Source organism: Hyaena hyaena, unplaced genomic scaffold (assembly GCF_003009895.1).
Source record: "Hyaena hyaena isolate Hyena2069 unplaced genomic scaffold, ASM300989v1 scaffold_739, whole genome shotgun sequence".
NCBI lineage: Eukaryota > Metazoa > Chordata > Mammalia > Carnivora > Hyaenidae > Hyaena > Hyaena hyaena.
Genome location: NW_024081375.1, coordinates 200,200 through 221,734, shown reverse-complemented (window position 1 = coordinate 221,734; position 21,535 = coordinate 200,200). Strand labels below are relative to the sequence as shown.

General features: G+C 38.3%; 1 protein-coding gene across 1 annotated transcript in view; it reads left to right on the top strand.

The window, feature by feature from the left end:
* The window catches only part of GRIN3A (glutamate ionotropic receptor NMDA type subunit 3A), a 168,096-nt gene that overhangs the window by 33,184 nt on the left and 113,377 nt on the right, over positions 1-21,535 (top strand). The window contains exon 2 of the mRNA XM_039218187.1: positions 20,415-21,019. Coding sequence (XP_039074118.1) covers positions 20,415-21,019 — 605 coding nt within the window. The remainder of the gene's footprint in view (positions 1-20,414; positions 21,020-21,535) is intronic.

Sequence of the window (21,535 nt, the reverse complement as noted above, 5' to 3'; positions counted from 1 at the left end):
AGGCTCTGAGCTGTCAGCACAGAGCCCTATGTGGGGCTTGAACTCAAAAACCACAACATCATGACCTAAGTCAAAGTCTGACATCTAACCGACTGAGCCACCCAGGCGCACCACTACCTCTCCAGTTTTTAAAGACTGGATTGACACTGCCGGTACTTCTAATCTAATCCCTTCATAGCTGTTCCTTTAGCCTCCCAAATGACTGGGATTCATTCAGAATTCAAACAAAGGATTTTCATGAAAAACAATTAAGAGGAATAATAGTAAAGAAAACTGTATATAGAATAAGTTTAAGTTTGGGATATGCAAGTAACACTTTTTGAAAGGTCCTTTCTTTATACCATCATATTGATAGATTATAGAAATACCATTCCTATATTTTCTAACAGACTCTATCACAACTGAAAGAGGTATTTTAATAAGTGCAGCATGAATTTAGGGTTAAGTGGCTCATTCCCTTTAGGTCTTGGGTATAGAGCATGGGCCTTTTCCGGTATGTGTATAATAAAGCAGACACTCTCATTTGATAAGGATTTACAATTTACAAAGTAATTTCAGTTCACATAACCTCATGTACACACAACCACCTACAACAGTTCTGGGAGGAAGGTGTTACTCCCCCAAATTACAAATGACATTATAAAGAAACTGAGCCTCAGGTGGACTGCTTTACCAAGTAAGTATTAAAAAGAAATTTGCTGATTTTAAGTCCAGTCCTCTGTCCTCTGAATCACTGTGGATTCAGAGCTTCTGCTTCTGAGAGCTTAGTAACGAGCATGTGAGCTACTGTGCTACCAACTTCAAAATCCAAAGGTCCTGACTCCTCTCTTGAGACTAATCACCAGGCTCTGCTGCCTCAACAAAACCAGGGAGATTCCACCAAAATCCCATAAGCAGAAAGGTGTACTCTGTTTCAATAAATGATATATTCTTTAAAACTGCCTCTAGATGACCCCTTTGGCATCTCAAAATGTTATTTCTTATCACCGGAAGCTGCTGAGATGGACAAATAATCTTATTTCTTTCTGGAAAAGATGGTTTGCATTTTCTGAGACCTATTTGACCTTGAGTACATTAACATCTTTATCATTAGCTTCCCTTATTCCTGTCCAACTTCTAGAAATCTTAAGCAACCCATCTTCTCAGGAAAAATCAGTTTCAAAAGAGAAAAAAAAATACTTATTTTTTAAAAAATTTTTTAAAATTTATTAGTTCTAGGAGAGAGAAAGAGAGAGACAGTGTGAGCAGGGGAGGGTCAGAGAGAGAGGGAGTCACAGACGGAAACAAGCTCCAGGCTCTGAGCTGGCAGTCGGCACAGAGCCCGACGCGGGGCCCGAACCCACGAACTGTGAGATCATGACCTAAGCGAAAGTCGGACGCTTAACCAACTAAGCCACCCAGGCGCCCCGAGAGAAAAAAAATACTTAAAGAGTTGCAATACAGGTTATGGTGGGGAAAATATGCAGTTAAAAGGGTAGGTCCATTGCCAAGGGTCATTGGAGCATTTCAGAATTGCCTGTGTGCTATGGTCATTTTGAATCTTTTTCAAAGGTTTATGAAAACATTTATGACAGTTAAAATTTTAATCTTGAGCTTTCTACTATGATATGGGATTCATAAAATGCGTTCTATGACATATTCATTTGTTGAGGATTTACTGCAAAATTTTATGTGAAAATCTGCAAAGTTACTTTGAGGACTTTCGATAAACATTTGGGAGACATTGGTGTAGTAGACCTTATAATTTTGGAGCTGGATGCTCACTCATCTGGCATAAAAATGTCAGTCTAGCCATAGAAATGCATAAGACAAATCATTATCCCATTATTTCTGAAGATTTATGCTTTAAGCAGATGATAAATTCTGGATCTCTAAATCAAAATGACTCACTCGTTATTAATTATAATTATAAAAGTAGAACCCTGTCATGGTAGGTATCATATAGGTAATTCCTAGGCCATATTAATATCTATGACCTTGAGCTCATTAGGGGGCTAACCCCCTCCCCAGGACCCCACCTCTCCTTTCATCCAGAGCATTCTACTCCCACACTGTGGCTTAGCAATACTATTGCATAGATAGATCCCCAGTGTCCGTGGAGCAAAATATGCTTTAATTGGCTCTATCTGTAAAGCCATCACAAAAACCACATTATCTTGTTTAAAAAGATATTTAAAGGGCATATAATGCCTGTCTCCCCAACCATTGGACAACCCCTTGCCCATAATAAGTAATGTTAAATCTCTGAAAATCATAAAATCCAATTAGCTATTCAAGTCTTAGAATGCAATTGCATTAGTCACTTAGTGATCTATTGACTACTCTTAGCACTCAATCACTGACATGGCCTCAGGACCCTTTAGAATGAAAAATATTTTATCCTCATTAGCGAACTCATTTTACATTCTTCATCTAAATGGTAGGGTTGTTCTCATTCTCTTTTAATCTAAATCCATTATATATTTAGTACCTCTCAGCACCACCTCTACCGCAACATTTTGCATTGAGAAACTGCCTCCTTTCTTCACCAGATACTCAGCAAGATACAATTGGTAACATTTAAAAGAAGGTCTTGCAAAGAACTATCAAAAAAAGAAGTGAGCAACTTCTCGCTTCATGCTCCTTTCCCCTCTCCTCCTCTGCAGAAATATTCAATGTGGGGAGAGTCGAACCTCACCCTTGCTGGAGGTACCCAGCATTCCGAGAGAGAAGTAAAAGTTCACTGTCTAATCCAAAATCCTTAGTATAGATTGTCTGCTAGAGTTAAAAATACAAACAATTGGACCAATATTATCTTAAATGCAGTGTTCAAAATGTCTCTCTTAGGACTGGGAGCATTTGTAAAAATCTAAAAATAAAAACAGTGCTTACTTAACCTATTAATAATTAGTCTATTTTTAGAGTAATATGAGCCCCCTCTATACCTTTATCTTATATATGAGAAGCTGCCAATCTGGGATATTTTAAAACACATATGAAGACGGCATCACAAGGGCAGTCAAAAGGGAGGCCTCTCTGCTGTGCCAAAGATATGCAGGATCTCACAGTAAACTAGCCATAAAGAAGAGGGGTCAGATGGGTATATATGGGATTTGGATTGAGTTCTGTTGTTTAACCTTATTAGATGTAAACAGTTATTGGTGATAATAAATTAAGCTAGCAAGTGTGTCTCCAGTCCAGTTCATTAATTATTACCATGGACAGAGAAATAGAGGTTTCTGCTGATGTTGCTACAACCCTCGGGCTACTTATGGACTATTGTGCAAGATGCTACACTCCATAAGACAAAATACACTGCTGGGAAATTTTGCACTGCATTTTTAACATACTATTTCCACAGTTGACATTTCAACATCATGACTGTTTGCTCTCCTGGGAGATACTGGCATCTTTTGCAAATTTCAGTGGCTGTTGAATAATTGCTCTCTGGATGTTTCTTGCTTCTCATTTGCTGATTTAGTCTCAGCACCTCATTACAAGTCTGTGATTTCTTTTCTGAAATCTGTAAATTTCATGTGCAAGTGAAAAAAAAAAGGAGATCAATCCTCTCAGATTTGAGAGACTATAAAATTTGGTCATTTGGCAACACATTCATTCTCGTTCTTTCTCTTGGTCTCCCTTGTGTGCAGCGTTCTACATTTTTAGATAAGTGCTGGGCTGAAGAATGAAACCTGTGTCCAAAGAACAAATTGAAGCTTCCTAGCCTATCTGGGAATTAAATGAGCTGTTGCTTAAAAAGAACCTGTGATGACCTCCTCTGGCAGCACATTCTAGTGTTCTGCCACATGGACAGTGAGGAGTGTTTTCCTAATGACCTGCATTAAAAGGAGAGGCTCCATTTCCCTGAAATGGTTTATCACATAATGTGTCATGAATTAAATGCAATAATGTCAGTCCTTAGAGCTCTCTGATTGCATAATCTGATTGTGTTCTTAAATAATTCCTCTCCAAGCTGTAGCTTTATCTACAAGTGGCTAGAATGGGTTACAAAAGAATCATAGTAAACATTGTTTACTTCTTAGGGTTATTCCTGAAGGCATCACATTCATCCTGAATTCATATTCATCCTGAGACATACCATGGCCACCCAGGGAGTTTTTACGTGCATCTGACCCATATTCATTTGTTCTGACTTTGCAATATGTTAAGCAACAGCAGAGATTGATTATTTTGCAGAAAGTGGAAAGGTCAGAAGGATGAATTAACTACCAAATTGTCAATGAGGAGCCTCTGTAATCCTTTGAAAAGATGGTTCTAGAAGGATTAGGTGGGCAGAACTGAGTTGAAGGGAATTAAATATAAATTGATTAAATCCTTCCCATCTCAATTCTAACACCTTTTCTCTAAGAAAATCTTGTCTGACTTCCCAGACTAGGTCACTCTGAAATATTTCTCCATTCTCTTTAGGTTCATGGAACTTATCATTAAAATTATAAATTTACTTGGAATGAATCTCATCTCTCATTTTTTTTTTAATAAGTCCCACCAGGCAGCGAAATGTGTTTAAAAGGATGGCTTCTAGAAACCCATCTTGAATCCCTTCTTGGCTTCTTACCAGTTGTATGCCCTTAATTTCTTTCTCTCTAAAATGGACACGTTATCCTACATCATAGAATTGTTGTAAGGATTGAATGAATTAATAGTTGTAAAACACTTAGGGGCACCTGGGTGGCTTAGTCAGTTTAGCATCCGACTCGGCTCAGATCATGATCTCACCATTTGTGGGTTCGAGCCCTGTGTCAGGCTCTGTGCTGACAACTCAGAGCCTGGAGCCTGCTTTGGATTCTGTGTTTCCTTCTCTCTCTGCCCCTCCCTAACTCGCACTCTCAAAAATAAATAAACATTTTTACAAAGTTTTTTTCAAATTTGCAAAACACTTAGAACACTGCATGGCACACAGTGAACGTTTATCCAATAAGTGTTACCTATTATCATTTTTTGTTTTTTTAATCTTAAACTATTTTGTTTATTTGTTTGTTTGTTTTGAGAGAGAGAGAACCCCACACAGGCTCTGGACTATGAGCACAGAGCCTGAAATGGTGCTCAAGCTCACCTGATGTGAGACTCGAACTCACAAACCCTGAGATCATGACCTGAGCTGAAGTTGGATTCTTAACCGACTGAGCCACCCAGGTGCCCCAATGTTTAATTTTATAAATATCTGCCTCCCCCTGAGACTTTAAGACAAAGGGCATGTCTGTTTTATTCATTCCCATTATGGTCCCAATATATGTCACAGTGCCTGGCACATAGTAGCAATTTCCAACAAATATTTTCTGAATAAATATATATCTAAGGGACTCCTGGGGGGCTCGGTCAGTCAAGCATCCGACTCTTGGTTTCTGCTAAGGTCATGATCTCACAGATTGTGCGTGCAGAGTCTGCATAGGATTCTCTCTCCCTCTCTCTCTGTCTCATCCCTGCTTGTGGTCTCTCTCTCTCTCCTCTCTCTCTCTCTCTGTCTCTCAAAATAAATAAATATATAAACTTTAAATATATATATATACATATATTTATTTATATACATATATATATCTATATATAGAGAGACTATATATAGTATAGTCTCAAAATAAATAAATATATAAACTTTAAGAGAGAGAGAGAGTGCCTAGAAATATGAGATACTAGAAGTGAATATGACCTCAGACACCAAAGGACTAAATTTTGCCTCCGTAACATTACATTAAGGTACTGAATGAACAAGCCCGATTTTATCAGGAAATACTATATGAGAATATTTTAGGAAACATGATTTCCATCCACAGATAACCAATTTTGCAGTAAAGAGCTGTGCCATAATGAGTTTTTAAAATAATATTTAAAAGGCCTCATCTTTTTAGGACTATAGCCATAGCAGCAAACCGTTTGAATACAATGATAATTGTTTCTAGTAAATACAGTCACTTGACATTAGTATGCTCCTTTTAAAGAAAGGCCTTTCCCTGTGTTTAAACAAGAGAGAAAACTAGAAATATGGCCACAAAAGGAGGTAAATGTTGAGATAATGAAATTTAGAGACAAGGTAGAGATCAAGATCAATACAGAGACAGGGATGGGAGTGGACATGGAGGGAAAGGGAGCCCCAGATGGGCTTGGATGGAGACAGAGGTAGCAAAGAAAGACAGATTTCTATAGGTCACCCACTCCAAACTAATTCCACAAGGCCAATTTCTAGGATATGTCTTATCAGTCAAACAAAATCAGCTTTTGAAGGTTTTTAGTAGAAAGACACATTTTAGGGGTGCCTGGGTGGCTCAGTCAGTTAAGCGACTGACTCTTGATATCCGCTCAGGCCATAATCTCACGGTTCGTGAGTTAGAGTCCCACATCGGGCTCTCAGCTGACAGTGCAGAGACTGCTTAGGATTCTCTCTCTCCCTGTCTCTTTGTCCCTCTCCCGCACTCGCTCTCACTCTCTTTCAAAAATAAATAAATGTGTATATTTTTGAAGAGACAAGTTTTAATATGTGATAAAGAGACATCTCGAGTCCGCATTAGTCAGCTGTCAAATGCCATTTAAACATTATTCTAGGCCCCGAGATGTCGTTTCCGGGTTCTCTAGAAACTTTCAGTTTCATGGGGAGAGAATGTTCAACAAACTCATCAACAAATAAGGTACTTTCCATCACTGACCAGTGCTCGAGAAGAGGAAGTTGTGTTCTACAAAGGTAGATTTGATGGTGGGTGATGCAGTGAGGAGGCTGCTAGTGTTAAGTAGAAAGCCTAGAAATTGGAGCTGACCTGGATGTTGAAAAAGAATCAGCCATCGGGGGAAGTGTTCTCACTTTGCATAAAAAAGGAGCAGCAAGAATTGTACTGTAATTTGGTTGTCCACGTTCCCCTCTCCCATCCTCTATGCCATGTATAGCTGTGTCTCTGAATTCAAGCAAATAGAAGCCTGATGACTTGCTTTTTTGTGCTAAATGCTCATATTTTCGGTTGTGCATAGTAATAATAGGTGTGTTATTTTAAGTTTCAAAATCCTGGTAAGACTTCTATCATCTTCCTTTATCTGTGCTCTTCTTTTCCATAGCCTTTCTTATTTACTATCCTTTCCATTTACTTTGTTAGAACACCATTCTCAGTTGGTCGCTGAGATAGCAGCCTCGTTTCTGAGGGTCTGTTCTGTTACTTCACTTTAAGTAACAGATGAGTAACCGAACAGTGGCCTCCATATTGATACCTTTGTATATTCGACTCTGTTTTAAGTGCATCAGTGTTGCACATTTAAACAAAGTCAATTATGAATAATTTATAAAGCACAATAAATATGTCCCTGCAACCATCTTTAGTGTAAAGAATATGAGTGACACACATTCAGTTTGCCCATGTCACGATGCGCTTGTATTTCTAAACAGTGCCTTGGGCACATAAGCACTCAAGCAGTTCTGTCAATGCTGTCAGCATTCAAGTGCCACTTTTGTGATTGACATCAGAGAATATTTGTGTCATCTGGAAGGATAAGGTTTTATGGGAAGGCAGATCGTAATTACTCTTGCCTTTAGAGAGAAACCCCATTAGTCAAATAGTAAGGAAAATGACTCATAAGAAAGAGACCCACATCTCAGCTAATGGTCAGGTTTCTCTATCTAAATTTAAACTACACACCACTATTTATTCATTCAACCAACACATCTTCGCAGTGAGTGTCTGTTTTCTGGGCACTGTTGCTCAGGATTTTACTATAAGACACAATACATCTAGCCCCCAAATAGTCAAGGGAAGGAGAGAAATGAGGAAAGGAATAATAACTATGCCATGTAATAAATAATTGGGGGATGTACTGAGTGTGGAAGGTCAGCATATAAAAGTGAGGCAAGCAATACCACTTGAGGATGAATCAAGTTAGCAATGTTTAACTGCAGGCTGTAAGTGTGTGAAGCCAAGAGAGAGGTAAGGAGTGTTCTGGGTGGAGAGAATGACCCACTCACGCATGTGGAAGCAATACATCTGGAGCACTTGGTGGTTTCCAGGTTTGGGGGATGGCTTCCAAGATAAAAGGAAATTGATATATTTAGACAATTGAATAAACAGGACAAGATGACACCACTGCTTTGCTTCAGAGGACATTAGCATGAGGGCTAGAATACATAGAGATGTCACTGTCTGCTCTGACGGATCCTGTGCAGTCTGGGAAGGGAGGCATGAGATAGGATATCAGAGCTCTCCAGGATCATCCAGGGCACACGCAGAAAGGAGAGAAAACCATTGACATTGTGAACTCAGCCTTTTGAGTGCTGGTCTATATTATAAAGGCACAGTTATCTCCTTTTTTTTTTTTTTTTTTTCTGGAAAAAACAAGGGCCTCTCGCGGTCCCTGTTCTCTTTTTGGGTCTGTGTGCTACACATCCGACTTAGAAAACATAATGATGGGCTTTGAAGGTTCTTCCCATTTTAAAAGCTTTTGGTATGACATGCAAGAGTTACAAAGAAAATAATGCCAAAAGAGGCTAAAAATATGTGAACAGAATGACTATACATGGACGGGAAATAATTCCAGAAGGACATAATTCCAGGGCTCATACAGTAAATCAGTTGGAAACCCAGAAAATTCATTGCATTTGATTTGATTCTTTTTAGCATTAAATATATTAGTAATTAATGTTTCTGTGCTCTCAAGACATGATGTGATTATATATGTTTGTCACAGTGGGGAAGAAAAATTATTGAATTCATAAATCAATGCACTCTTCATACCGCTCTTATAAAGGGCAGTTATTTATAGGTTAAGCACTACAGAGAGACATTAGAGTGTGAAAGTTTGGGCTGAGACTAAATCTTTCCTTTAAAATTCAGGAGATAAAATTAAACACAAACAGGTATTCATAAATATTAAAATGTAGTCATATCCATTTAAGATCATAAGGAAGACAGACCACCTCAATTAAATAAACTAGCAACCTTCCTAATTTGAGAAATGCCTTTAACTCATTCTTACCCTTTATAGCATTCTTTAAACTGTACAGGAGTTTGGGTTAGGTAAACTTTAGGTCCTTTCCAAACAAAATGATAAAATCATAAGTACACTAATTGGCTTTCGGTAGCTATTTCCAACTTAATAGTTCTGCCCTATCTGATTATTAATGAGCTTGAATGGATACTGACAATAATTTGACATGTGAGTTCACAACAGGGGCAGATGCAATCCAAATCTTAAATTTGATAACTAGCCAACTAGGTCTTTTTTCATATTGTAATCACCGACAATACTCACATGAACCATTCTGAAAGAACATAGACCCATTCATTCAGGATTCATTGTCCTGGACCTGAGGTCACCAGAACTGCTTAAAGAGCCCTTGAATTTGATCACTAATTCATAAGAAACTACTGCCTCTGTGACTAGGAACTTTAAGAACTAAATTCAATATTCCCAATGCCTTCTTACTTTGAACCTGGATTTGAAAGGTATGAAGAATTAATTATGCTAATGTGTGCCTAGCAATGCAAGTGAAATAAAATGTCATTGCAGTAAGACTTAATCATTATTAGTGGATCACAGGTTTTGAAATAAGGTACTAAAATGAAAATTTACTGAGATACTGCTTAATGGCATGCTAATACTCTTTATAGTGTTATACTGGTCAGTGTCTGGTAGCAGCAATGAATGTGAGACTATACAAATTTTTAAATTTTCAAATGAAATAAGAAGCTGATTTTATGCAATTAAACTGATTTTATAATTATGAAATTAATCCAGGTTGCTAAACCAGTATATATAAAAGCCATATTATATCACAATTAGTTGAACCATGGTTTAAGTGTACAAAACATATACTTGTATCAGTAAAAAACAAAACAAAACAAAAAAACAAAAAACAAGCAAACAAAAAAAAACCTGGCTTAAGGAACTGAGAAAAAAAGCTTATGTCAACTGTGGTGTCAGTTCTGGAGGGTATTTAAAAATAGAAATAATCAGCATTTAGCTGAGTTTTCATTCTTACTGTAATAAAGCAAATTAGCATGTGACATAAGCCATCTCTTAATAATAGTTTCAAGCTGCATTGACATAAAGTAATCAAATTTCCATAGGAAATTTAACTTGCATGCTAGACAGTTTAATTATCTGGTGCACATTTCAATAGTTCCCATTATAAGAAAATATGCCAGAGTTTGTCACCGAGAGTGTCTATAACAATAGTTTGAACACTTCAATAAATTTTAATTATCTTCTAAATCATCTGCCTGCTGATACATATAAATGTGTACATTCATTCAAGTATTACTTAATTTGACCAAAACCTGGGTGGTGAAATAGTAACTAAAATTAGTGTTAAACTAACATTTTTATTCCATAAGTTCTTAAAATATAACAAATAATCTTGTCATTTTGTAGATGAACTTTAAAAAGTTGGCATAGAATATGACAATTAAATCTAGCTTTAATATCCTACCCCAGAGGTTGCACAGAATTACTCAAAGCTCATTCTCTGGAAAGCTTCTCACGTTACGTTACGTTATGTTACATTACGTTACGTTACGTTACGTTATATATGATAATTTCTATATAGTTGAAGACATAAAAACAAACAAAAAATATCCTACTCCAGAAATGCTTCCTTTACTTCACTCTAGGTTATTGATCCTGCCACCCCCCACTATCCAGGAAACAAATACACAAACACATCTTGTCTTCTATTTTCATAGAAGGTGCATAAAAGCACCTTCACATGCATAACATCGTGAGGTCTCCCACTGGCCTGAGGTAGTTGGTTGACTATTAGTCTCTTGTTACAGTTGAAGAAATGGAAACCACAATCCCCAGAACAGTCTTGATCTCAAATTCAGTCCATAGCATCCTTAATACTGCTAAAGCTGATCCATTTTGCTTATAGGATGGTATTGATATATTTTATCCTTTTATTTTAGACAAAATTGTGACATGAGAGTTGTGCCCTTTTTCTCTGTTAAAGGGGCTGCAAGAAGTTGATGAAGGTGGGCATACTGATGCAGTGAAAAGGGATAATAGATCGCCTGACACTGTGGCAAGAAAGTGAGAAAATACACTTTCTGAAGAGACTCAAGAGTTCTTGCATTGTCGTAAGTTCAGCTCTACTTGGCTCAGTCAACATGGACACCCACTGACGCCATAGCCCCCAAAGACATCGTGGTTCTTGCAGCCTGGTATAATGACTAGTGCTGACATCAGAATGTGTGAGTCACCAAGGAAGGATTAACTATGCCAGCTCATGGAAGTGTGCTAATTTTATTCACAATGCTAATAATAATAATAGTAAGGCTGATACTTACCAGATATTTCCTACACATTAGGCATGTGGTAATATTATGCCAATTGCACCATGCTTCCATAATCCTAACTTCTGAAGCATTCATTGTATTTTACTACTTTGTTATATGTTGTCTTATATATCACTCAAAAATCCCGAGGGATATGTTCCAAGATCATTACTGACATCCCCATACATAATAGTTGACCACCATTATAGATTATAGTTTCAACCATGAAATTCAGTAGACTCTGAGTGAAAAATGTGTGAGCCTTTCCAAACTTTTCTTATTCTACCAAACACAAAATTGATTTCATTAATTATAAAACTGGCTTTCTTTGTTAAATTGCTGTTAATGAAGAAATACAAGTATTGTCATCTCACAAGAGTTGCTACAAATGGCAGGATGAATGAAGAAAACTGCTAGGAAGCCGTGTGCGAGCGGGGCAGCAGGCCAGCACCCCCAGGGCCTCCCGGGGCCCACCACAGAGGATGGTCATTCTAACCCATGCCATGACACACCTTAAAATTGACTTGATTCCATGAGCCTTTAGGATTACTTGCAAATGAGCAGAACTATAAATATTAAATCTATAAATGTCAGTACTCTACTTCATGCGATATTCTTCTCAAGTGGAATGAGTAGGAGAGAAAAGCCAAAAGCACAGGCTTTCCTGTCCTACAAAGTTGGATTTTGGATCGAGGCTTCTATTTCTTAGTAGCTGTGCAACCTTGGAAAAATTACTCCTTCTGAGCCTCACTTTTGTCATTTATTTAAGAAGGCTAATCATTGTATTCACCTCTTGAGGTCATCATGAGGATAAAATAAGACAATATGCATACAGCACTAAAGCCATTGGTAGATATTAGCTCTTCATTTGTATTATTATTATTAGATTACAATTTCTGGGCAGGGACTATGCCTTTTGTTTGCCTGAATCCCTAATGTAACAGTAAAAAAAAACAGTTAATTTATTTAAAAGCCTGGGCTTCTAAAGGAATCAGCTTTAATTTTCAGAAAAAAAAAAAAAAAGACCTATAATATAGGTCAAATGAGGTGTAAGATAATGAGAAACCACCAGCCTCCAGCAGCCTCTTTGGCTGCGGAGAAGCAAGACCAGAGAACGCCAGTTCTGAGCCCCTTGAACACTTTCAGTCATCAGCAGGCTTTTGAAAGGAAGGGAATTTCATCTCTGTTAAAAGTAGTGGAAATATTATGCTCATTTGAGCTTTCTGGGCTTTGGCCTAGAAGGCAAAACTGAGTGGTTTGCTTGCCCAGGAAAGAGCTGAGAGAATTTCACCCTTTCTTCACTCTCAAAGCAAACCTGGCTTCATTACTTCTTTTCTTCTGTCAGGGAGCGTCTCAAAGCATCTGACAGGCCCTTTACTGCAGCCAATCCTGTTTTTGAAACTTACACTGATCCAGAAAATAGCCGAATCTGTGCTCTCAGGAAGAACAAAGATTGATGGGGGATTTCCAGCAGTTGGCGCCAAAAATTCCTTAACTTGTAGAAGTGACACTAGAACCAGTATCAAAGAAAGAAGAGTCTGGGGAGGGATTCATGGGAGGCGTAGCAGGGGGTGTGGGAGGCAGGTACTCTGCCGTGAACAAATGTCTCCCAAATAAATAGCCTCCTCCAGCCAGACAGAACTGCTGTTTTCCTGCTAGGGAGTTGGTGTAATTGGTATTTGTAAAAGATGCCTATTGCAGGGGCTATTGTGTGAAAATAGACAAAAGGAAAAAGAACAATAGCAAAGAAAAAAATCACATTACAGTCACTAAAAACAAGCACTTCCATCACAATGACTTCACTCTAAGCAAATTGTAACCGCTCCCTCTTACTAGGCCCTCTTGCTGTGCCAGGCACTTTGCATGCATTATCACCTTCTCACATTTAATTCTCCCAGTGAATCTGTAAGGGAGGAGGTAGAATGAGCCTCGTTTTAGAGAAGAATTTATGACTCAGAAACACTAAGTGACTTGCAGAAGGCCACTTGGCTCATAAATGATGGAGCCAGAATTTAAGAGTAGTTGTGATTTTTTTAAACAATACTTTTGTTTTTAAATTTCCTTAAGTAATCTCTACACCCAGCATGGGGCTTGAACTCACAACCCTGAGATCAAGAGGTGCGTGCTCTACCAATTGAGCCAGCCAGGCACCCCAAAATTAGTTTACCAGGCTACTAAACCCTAACCCTTATACTTACTGCTTTCAGTTGACTGAAGAAGGCAGTAGTCAAGCCAGCAAGGAGTGTTTAGTGATGAAGTTTTGGGGTGATGATGGGGTGGTCCAAAGGCCATGACCAGGAGAGAATTCTTGAAGACGTCTTTGGTGCAAAAAGGTGATTTTATTAAAGCATGGGGACAGGACCCATGGGCAGGAAGAACAGCACTAGGGTCCTGACTGGTATCTCCTTATATACCCTCAGGCTGGGAGGGGGTCAGGGATGGAGTAAGTCTCTAAGGAATTTTGGAAACAAGGTTTCCAGGCCCTTGAGGGGTTAGCTGTTGCTAGCAAAATGCCATTTATTACCATTTAATAAAACCTCAGGGGGTTTATATATCAGGGGGCCATAAGCTTGGAGTATGATTGCCAGCATGTGTTGTGGGGTAGTTGAGATAAAGGATGTAGGCTTACATGATCCTTGAGGTTGGGATAACGTTAAGCTAAGCTTCTCTTTTACCCCTAGCAAAGTGTCATCATCGAGGCAGCTGAGCCCCCAGAGGGAGGTCACTCTGCCGGTTTCAAGGACTTGTCAATGGGATGTAGGCAGTAAGGGAATTTAATTTTTCATTTGCCTTAGTTTACCACATTACTATGGCAAGCACTTAAACCCCTTTCCTTTGTTCTGGGTGGTCAGGAGCGTCCAAGAAATATCACACAGATCCAACCTGGGGTGGGGGTGGGGTGCTGGCTTGTGCTTTACCCCTCAGCCTGCCTCCTGCTCCCTCATCATGTAGGACTTAAGGGAAATGTTGCAGACACTACAAAACAGGAGAGTGAAGAATGAAAAGGAACACAGAAGCAGGTGGCGGCTCCAGCCGTTTATCTGGGACTAGAAAGATAGTACCTAGTTGGAGAAGAACAGATGGTCAAAATGAAACCACGACTTTAGTTAAGTGTCTATGTTTTTAAAAATCATTATATATGTTTACCTATATATAGTGATTAGTCATTTTATATACATTCCTTATGTTTTGCTAAATTCTCAGTTTCAGAGTGCTTGTGTAATATGGATACTTGCATCCACCTACCCTGTGAATCATAATTAATACACTTTTCTTCAGACCCTCTTCCCGTTTGCTCATTCTTGCCCATTCTTGCCACTCCCTACTAGTTTCATTGACAGAAATTTTGATCATTTATAATTAGTGCCTATTTGTCTCCATACCTATGTATGGTCTATCTCTCACCCTCTATACAGGCAATGGGAAATTTCTTGCAGCGGCATGGCTCACAGTAGGAGCTTAAAATTATTTTTCTTGATCTAATGAGTGCTCAGTTGAGGATTCTATTTCCTGATTGATCAGTAAATGTTCTTCATATTTTGTGAACATTAACTCTTTGTCTATTCAGATTTGTTGCACATATTCTCTTATTTCTTATGTCCCCTTTGGGTTTGTTTACGATAAGTATTTAATGCTAGAAATAAGATATATTGTAATGTTTAGTTTACTGTGATTTCTGAGACTTATGTACCAATCAGATCTATCTTGTAATGATTTCTCATTGTCATTTTAACTCTTAAATGGTCTGGAGTTGATTTTTAACATATGGTAGATTTAGGAATTTAAATCAAATTATCTTTAGTAGTGATCTATTTTCTCAACTTCTTTTTTTTTTTTAATTTTTTTTATTTATTATTTCTAGGAGAGAGAGAGAGAGAGAGAGACAGCGTGAGCAGGGGGGGCACAGAGAGAGGGAGTCACAGACTGAAACAGGCTCCAGGCTCTGAGCTGGCAGTCAGCACAGAGCCCGACGCGGGGCTCGAACCCACGAACCGTGAGATCATGACCTAAGCGAAAGTCAGACGCTTAACCGACTAAGCCACTCAGGCGCCCCTATTTTCTCAACTTCTAATCTTGTGTATGTTTCTTGCATATTCCTTTATGATTTGCAACCTATAATACATTAATATAGTCCATTAAATTAATGGACTTCTTTTTTTAATGTTTTTATTTATTTTTGAGAGAGAGTGAGCATGAGTTGGGGAGGAGCAGAGAGAGAGGGAGACACAGAATTTGAAGCAGGCTTCAGGCTCTGAGCTGTCAGCACAGAACCTGACCTGGGGCTCAGACCCATGAACTGTGAGATCTTGACTTGAACCGAAGTCGGACGATTAACCGACTGAGCCACCCAGGCGCACCTAAATGAATGTACTTCTTTACAAACATTAACACATCTGTTCTACTTTTTGACCTGTTAATCCTTTTGTTAGTACTTCCTTGTTTTATTTATTATTTGATAAAAATTGTATATTCCGGTGTATTCCAATATCTTTTAAGGCAAGACCCCTCTATCATTTTCCTGTTTCCAAGTTTTCTTACCATTCTTGTCTGATTTTACTTTCTGTGGGATTTTAAATTTTTAATTATTTTAGTATTTAATGACTTTAATATTTAAATCTAGTCTGATCATAGCAGGTGAAGTAATCTTTCCTTACACCATTGAATGATTCTAGGACGTTCTTGCAGTCCTCGGACACTGGCAACTACATTGCCACCTTGGCAACCCCTCTCTCCCTCCGGCTCTGCACTTAACTTGTTGAGATTTCATTCCATGAGTGCATTTCAACCTGACCATTTTTGCCCTATACTTTTGGGAATTTAAGTTTCCAAAATAATGTAGAAACAGATTATGATGGGAATAAAATCTTAAAAATCAATGGAGTGAAGTAGCATGTCATCTTAGGTAGAAATAAAGATTCAGTTCAACAAGTAGGAAAATTATATTTGAAGGCCATTTAAATTATCTATTTAGTTTGGCATATATGGTTTTGTGTACACAACTTTGTGCAATAATATGCATATATTACAATATGTAATATATAACATTTCATATATATTAAAGAGTACACTCATTCAGGGGAGTGAGAATTATCAGTACTATTTAACATATTGTCTCTCTCCCTACCTTCCTCTATTGTCTTTATTTTAAAAATTTATATAAATTAAATGCACTTATGAGGCAGTTTCACTCTGTCTGCATGTTTAAGAGATGCCTCCTAATTCTTAGGTTATTTTGTTATTGAATCTCTGATTTAGGAGGTAAGCAATGCACAAATTATTTTTTAAACAGTATATCTTCTTGGTGTGCCTGAGTGGCTCAGTTGATTAAACGTCCAACTTCGGCTCGGGTTGTGATCTCACAGTGCATGGGTTCTAGCTCCATGTGGGGCTTTGTGCTGACAGCTCAGAGTCTGGACCCTGCTTTGGATTCTGTGTCTCCATCTCTCTCTATCTCTCCCCCGCTCGTGCTCTGTCTCTCTCTCTCTCTCTCAAAAATGAATAAACATTAAAAAAATATTTTTAAGTATATCTTCTTTCAGGCCGTGGGTTTGCTCTTTTACAAACAGAAAACTATATGTAAAACATAGATTTTGATTCTCAATTTGGTTTGATGAGTCTTTTTTAAATTTTGTCCCAGATTTTGATGGAAGTTTTACTTTTAGGCTTGGATTTTAGTGTTCTAAGCTTCCATGTCTGTGTGTGTGTGTGTGTGTGTGCGTGTGTGTGTGTGCGTGCGCGCACGCGTGCGTGCATGCACGCGGGTCCACAGGCACTTGGATGCACCTGTGCTTTTATTATTATTATATGGCAAAAAATTGGGAGATGCTGCATCTGAGATGGCTAGATAAATATAATATCACTGGGTGTTTCCAAGCTATTATTTCATAAATATTTGTTTGAAGGATGGTGTTCCTCAAGTTTATTAAAGGATTAACTTCAACAACTGGAATTTCTTAATAGAATTGTTTGTAGAGATGAGTGTGATTATATGGATTAATAATTATCCAAGGTGGGGAGGGGAGGTTGTCCTTCATTTTACTACCATTTCACTCTCATGCCAAATGCATTTGTTTCTGTCTGGTGCTAAATGCTCAATATGATTAGCTAGTTTGACTTCCATCCCTGCCTTTATTACAGTTTGCTCCTCACATACCAGTTTAATGAATCCCTCCTAAGCAAGTATATGGATGGGCCTTTGTTCCAACTAGGCTTAGTTCAATATTAGTTCAATACTAATTCTTGAAGCTCTGCTAGAAATGGTCTTTTTCTTAGTCTTTCAGTGCAGGGATTATGAGCATAGTCTAGGACTTGAAGTGAGCAAAAGAAAACCACGTTTGACAAATATTATCTCTTATGAACTAAGAACCGTGTGATAAGAGATGGCTGCGATTTGCTCTTTATTCTAAAGAAGCTTCTAGTCTAGTGTGGGAGATAAACAATCAAATAGCTGCATTATGGTGTGAAGAGTTCTGTATTAGAAGGATGACCAAAATGAGACCATTATAAAGACATGAGATGATTATTTCTGCTTGGTCAGGAGTCAGAGGAACAATCAAACGAACAAACACTCAGTTCACCATTACAGGAAATCAACAGGCCAAAATATTGTAAGAAAAAAAAGATCAGCAGTTTTGTCAACTATACTTCAATTTTTAATTTTTTTAAGTATAAAAAATTTAAGTTTAGCAGTAGCAGAAACAATAGTAGATGCTACATGAACTAGTTTCTGGAAGTCTGCATAGAAGAGCTGAGATTTAAAGGATGAATATGAACACAGGAAAGAACATCCTGGAGATGTTGAGAGATCCAGCATACCTAACTAGCATAAGTGTGAAAATGCCTAATCTGATACAAGAAATATAAATTGTCCGCTGTGACTCATCCTGGTGTGCATGTTTGGGGTGTTGGACGTGAAGTTAAAGACTAGGATTGGCCTCCTAAGCCATACTACTGATTTTGAAATTTGTTCTCTGGGTGACTCAGAGGTTATGGTGCAGAAGAATGAAATGGTCATATTTATGTTTTAGAAAGAAAGCTGGCAACAGAATAGGGAGCTGATGCCAAGAAGATAGTTGGGAAGAATTTGTTCCTCCCAGCTAAATGTAGTTTGCCTTCCATTCCTCTTTGCTTCTGGAAGAGGGTTAAAATGGAGGAGGGAATAGAAAGGAAGAAAGTCAGAAGAGGATGAGAAAAACTCTCTGGAAGAAGTTATATTAATCAGTAGTAGGAGTGAGGAAGTGAAGCTTCCATTCTTCTCACCTCAAGATCTTATATGGCATCTTAAGCCTGGAAACCAGGAACTACCTACTGGATGCTGTCTCCTGGTTTCTAACACCTCTCCCCTTTTTGCCTGTCACATCTGATCTTGTCACTAAATTTTAATATTAAAAAAAAGGCGACATATTTTCTCATGCCCTTCCTACAATTATCAACACTGGCTTCCATTTTAAACTCTTAGCACCTAACCAAGATCCAGAAGGGCTTATTTCTTCTCTCCCTGTTGAGTGTTGCTCATAGATGATGCTCTAAAAGTTCTGCATTTATCATTATAAACCCTGCTTAAAATCTTAAGCTGAAGGACAGAAGTTAAATTCATAGACCAAATTTTAAAAACTTCTTTCTACCTACCAGCATGATTGTTCTCATTTAGGGCCTTTGGCCATAGTCTTCCTCCTCCCATAGTCCACTCCTTAATCCACTCATATCAAAATTCTTTCACTCCCTCACAGAATTCAAACTTCAGCTCAAATCCTATTTGTTGGGACATGTATGTTGGTGGGTAAGGGGAAGCCACATATCCCTTTTGTTCAGCACTTCACACTTTATTGAGAAGGCCTTCCTCATTTCTCTACATATATTATTTGCCTGAATGTTTGCCAAGTTCTCATAAATAGTCCAGTAGTCTAATAATTTTCAGTGGGAACATGTTTAGTTCAATTCAGCCAATATTTATTGCGCACCTAATACGTGTAAGGCATTGTGCTAAACATTCTTGGGATGCCAATGTTAAAGGATAAATAAGTCAAATGTCTGCTCTCAGGAATAACAATTAACAAATTTATTCATTGGAAAACTATTTCCACTTCACCTGTACGATTAATTTGTGACTTTTCAAATAAGATACTCTTCCTTCATTGATTTGGTGAGTTACATAAGTAGATGAAATCATGACGGAAGTTCCATAAATGTGTTTAAGTGGCACACATTTCACATTTCACAGCAAAAACAGTCTCAGTAGACATAAATGTCATCGAGCCTTCAGTACCGAACCATCCCAATGTATATATGGCTAATTATACCTAATGTCTTAATCCATTCAGGCTGCTATAACAAAATACCACAGAGTGGGTGGCTGGTAAGCAACAGAAGTTGATTTCTCATATTTCTAGAGGTTAGAAGTCTGAGATCAGTGTGCCAGTATGATCGAGTAAGAGTCCTCTTCTGGGTCACAGCTTGCCAACTTCTCACTATGTACTCACACAGTAGAAGGGGCAGATGGGCTCTCTCAAGCGTCTCGGGCATTAATCTCATTCATGAGGATTCTGGCCTCATGACTTCGTCACTTCCGATAGGCCTCATCTCCTCACCTCCTCATACCATCACATTGAGCACTAGCATTTCAACATGACTTTGAGGGCAACACAAGCATGTAGACTGTAACACCACATATATTGAAAATGCCATTCTCAGAGGCTAAAATTTAAGAAACGGATGTATCCATTTTTCACACCACCTTCACTGTTTTGAGATTTCCCTGCTATTCATTTTAAAGGAAACCAAACATGATTTCTTTTAATTATTTCACCTGAAAGGAGAATTTAACAAATAACTTAATAACAGCCATAGTTAGAAATAGAGTACATGAAGGGGACAAACTATAAGAAGATAGGCAAGCCTGATAAAAATTTAAGACTGGTTGCATCAGCCCTGACATTTACATCAGAAATCATTCGCCCTTTGGTACTTACTTAGCAAGGACATCAGTTGTCAGGAATCAATAATTCCGTTAGATAGGAAACATAATTTTCCAGATAATGGGGATTTTATCCCAGAGGCCTTTGAATATCACAGGGAAAAATAAAGAATTAAGCCTCTTAGGAAAGCAAACGTACCCTATGTTACCATCTTTGGCCAATGCTTTCTAATTCTTCTTTTTCATATCTTTAAATACAGAATCCCCTTCACCTACAACTGAGTTTAGAAAATTCATTAAGTTCTGACGCTGATGTCACTGTCTCAGTCCTGACCATGAACAACTGGTACAATTTTAGCTTGTTGCTGTGCCAGGAAGACTGGAACATCACCGACTTCCTCATTCTTACCCAGAATAATTCCAAGTTCCACCTCGGGTCTATCATCAACATCACCGCCAACCTCTCCTCCACCGAGGACCTCCTGAGCTTCTTACAGGTCCAGCTTGAGAGTATTAAGAACAGCACACCCACAATGGTGATGTTTGGCTGTGACATGGAAAGTATCCGACGGATTTTCGAAATTACCACCCAGTTTGGAGTAACTCCCCCTGAGCTTCGTTGGGTGCTGGGGGATTCACAGAACGTTGAGGAACTGAGGACAGAAGGTCTACCCCTAGGCCTCATTGCTCATGGAAAAACAACACAGTCCATCTTTGAGTACTATGTACAAGACGCCATGGAACTGGTCGCAAGAGCTGTAGCCACAGCCACCATGATCCAGCCAGAACTCGCTCTTATTCCCAGCACAATGAACTGCATGGATGTGGAATCTGCAAATCTCACTTCAGGACAATATTTATCAAGGTAGGATGTGAAGTGTGTGTTACATCCCCATTCATAGGGTTTTGACAGGAAGTAGAATTTCCCTATCTGTCTCCTTTGTAGAAATCTTGACTTTGAGTACCTTTAAACTCTAATAATATTTCTGAGAGCCTTTCTGGTTACATAGGCTAGTATTTCATAATCTGTCACCTAGAATTTGATCTATAGATTTGAGAGCACATGGTGTACAGTAGGGAACACACAGTCCTGCTTTTAAACCCTGGCTTAGTCGGTTACTAGCTATTTGTTCTTCGCAAGTTATTTTAAAACTCTGGCCCTCAGTTTTCTAATTAATAAGCTAGGATTAAATTGAATAGCTTGATCTATGATCATAAGCTATGAAATTATATATGAAAAGTACCTAACACTGTGCTCGGCTCAGAGCAGAAACAAAACAAATGTTTCTGTCCCTGCCCTCTCTTTCTCATATCAACAGACTTGGACAAATCTCTCTAAATCTATACAGGAAAAAAAAAAATAGTCAAGCAGGAAATGGGT